Here is a 1,222-nt window from a genome sequence, read left to right as displayed (position 1 = left end):
AGAATCTGGATTTTAAAATTTTGAAGAATTATATCAAACAAAAGACTGCTCATGTGATGTTCTGGCTATGTTTTGATATTGCCTCCATTATTACTAGTCCCAGTTGCACTCCGTGATACAACCGTTATAGGATGTTTGATTAGGACTCTATTGATACATTTTAGCATCCTTTCCTGTCCGTGACTTTCTGGGATCGTGACTTGATGCACGAACGGCTTGAGATGGCCTGGCTATAAAAGAGATGCCAGGCCTTCCTCGCCATCAGTTCTTCTTGGACGTCTCTAGCATCATGGAAGGGAAGGTAAAGGATTCCTAAAGATAAAAAAAAATTATGTGATTTAAGAATATTATAGTTTACATCAAAAACTGAATTTCTCTTGAAATTTTCTAAATTGAGATGGGGACACAAACTCCTAAACCCTAAAGAGAGATAAATGTGTTTCAGGTCTTAATCTTGGCCGCCATTGTAGCACTTGCTGTTGCAGAGCCTCCCAGATCCTATGGCCCTCCACCCTCCCAGTCCTACGGACCACCCAATGCATCAAACGGACGTTTTGTAAGTGTCTATGATTAATAGTTTTACCCAATATGAAAGAAAGGAATATATTACCAATATAAAGACATGTCAAGTTGAAAGAAAGTAAAATGTTTTTATTTTTCTTCTTCTTCTTCTCATTGCTTTAACCTGTCAGCCTCCAGCTCATTATGACTTCGAGTATGAGGTAAAGGACCGTCCTTCAGGCAATGATTTCGGCCACCAGGAATCGCGAAGGGGTGACAACACTGATGGATCTTATTTCGTGCTTCTTCCTGATGGTCGCCTTCAGAAGGTCACTTATGAGGTCAACGGAGATTCAGGTTTCTTGGCCGAGGTCACTTTTGAAGGAGAAGCTCGCTACCCAAGGCCACAGACCTCCACTCACAATGGATACCCAACGCCCAAGTCCTCCTCTTATGCCTAAACTCATTATCTTCCTGATCAAATGTCACTAACTGTTTAATCGTCTAAAATATAACTCAGATTGGTTAATATATATTATGAATTAATTGTTTGTGTTTGTTATATCCCTTAAAAATATCCTTTGACTAATAATAAATCACATATATTCAAAGGAAATTATAAAAAAAATTTTCTATAGATATGCAAGCCAAATGAATACGCTCTGCTAATCTTTGTCAATATCGTGTAGATTTTCTCTTCATATCATCACACAGCTTGCCA

At 38.5% G+C, this 1,222-nt stretch overlaps 1 protein-coding gene across 1 annotated transcript; it reads left to right on the top strand.

Moving 5' to 3' along the window:
• Positions 1 to 241: 241 nt before the first annotated feature.
• LOC137629837 (pro-resilin-like) lies at positions 242 to 962 on the top strand. The gene is made up of 3 exons (XM_068361481.1): positions 242 to 301; positions 446 to 556; positions 693 to 962. The coding sequence occupies exons 1-3, from the start codon at positions 242 to 244 to the stop codon at positions 960 to 962; spliced, it is 441 nt and encodes a 146-aa protein (XP_068217582.1).
• The last annotated feature ends 260 nt before the right edge of the window (positions 963 to 1,222 follow it).

This window comes from Palaemon carinicauda, chromosome 37 (assembly GCF_036898095.1).
Source record: "Palaemon carinicauda isolate YSFRI2023 chromosome 37, ASM3689809v2, whole genome shotgun sequence".
Lineage (NCBI taxonomy): Eukaryota > Metazoa > Arthropoda > Malacostraca > Decapoda > Palaemonidae > Palaemon > Palaemon carinicauda.
This window is presented reverse-complemented; position numbering and strand designations above follow the sequence as displayed.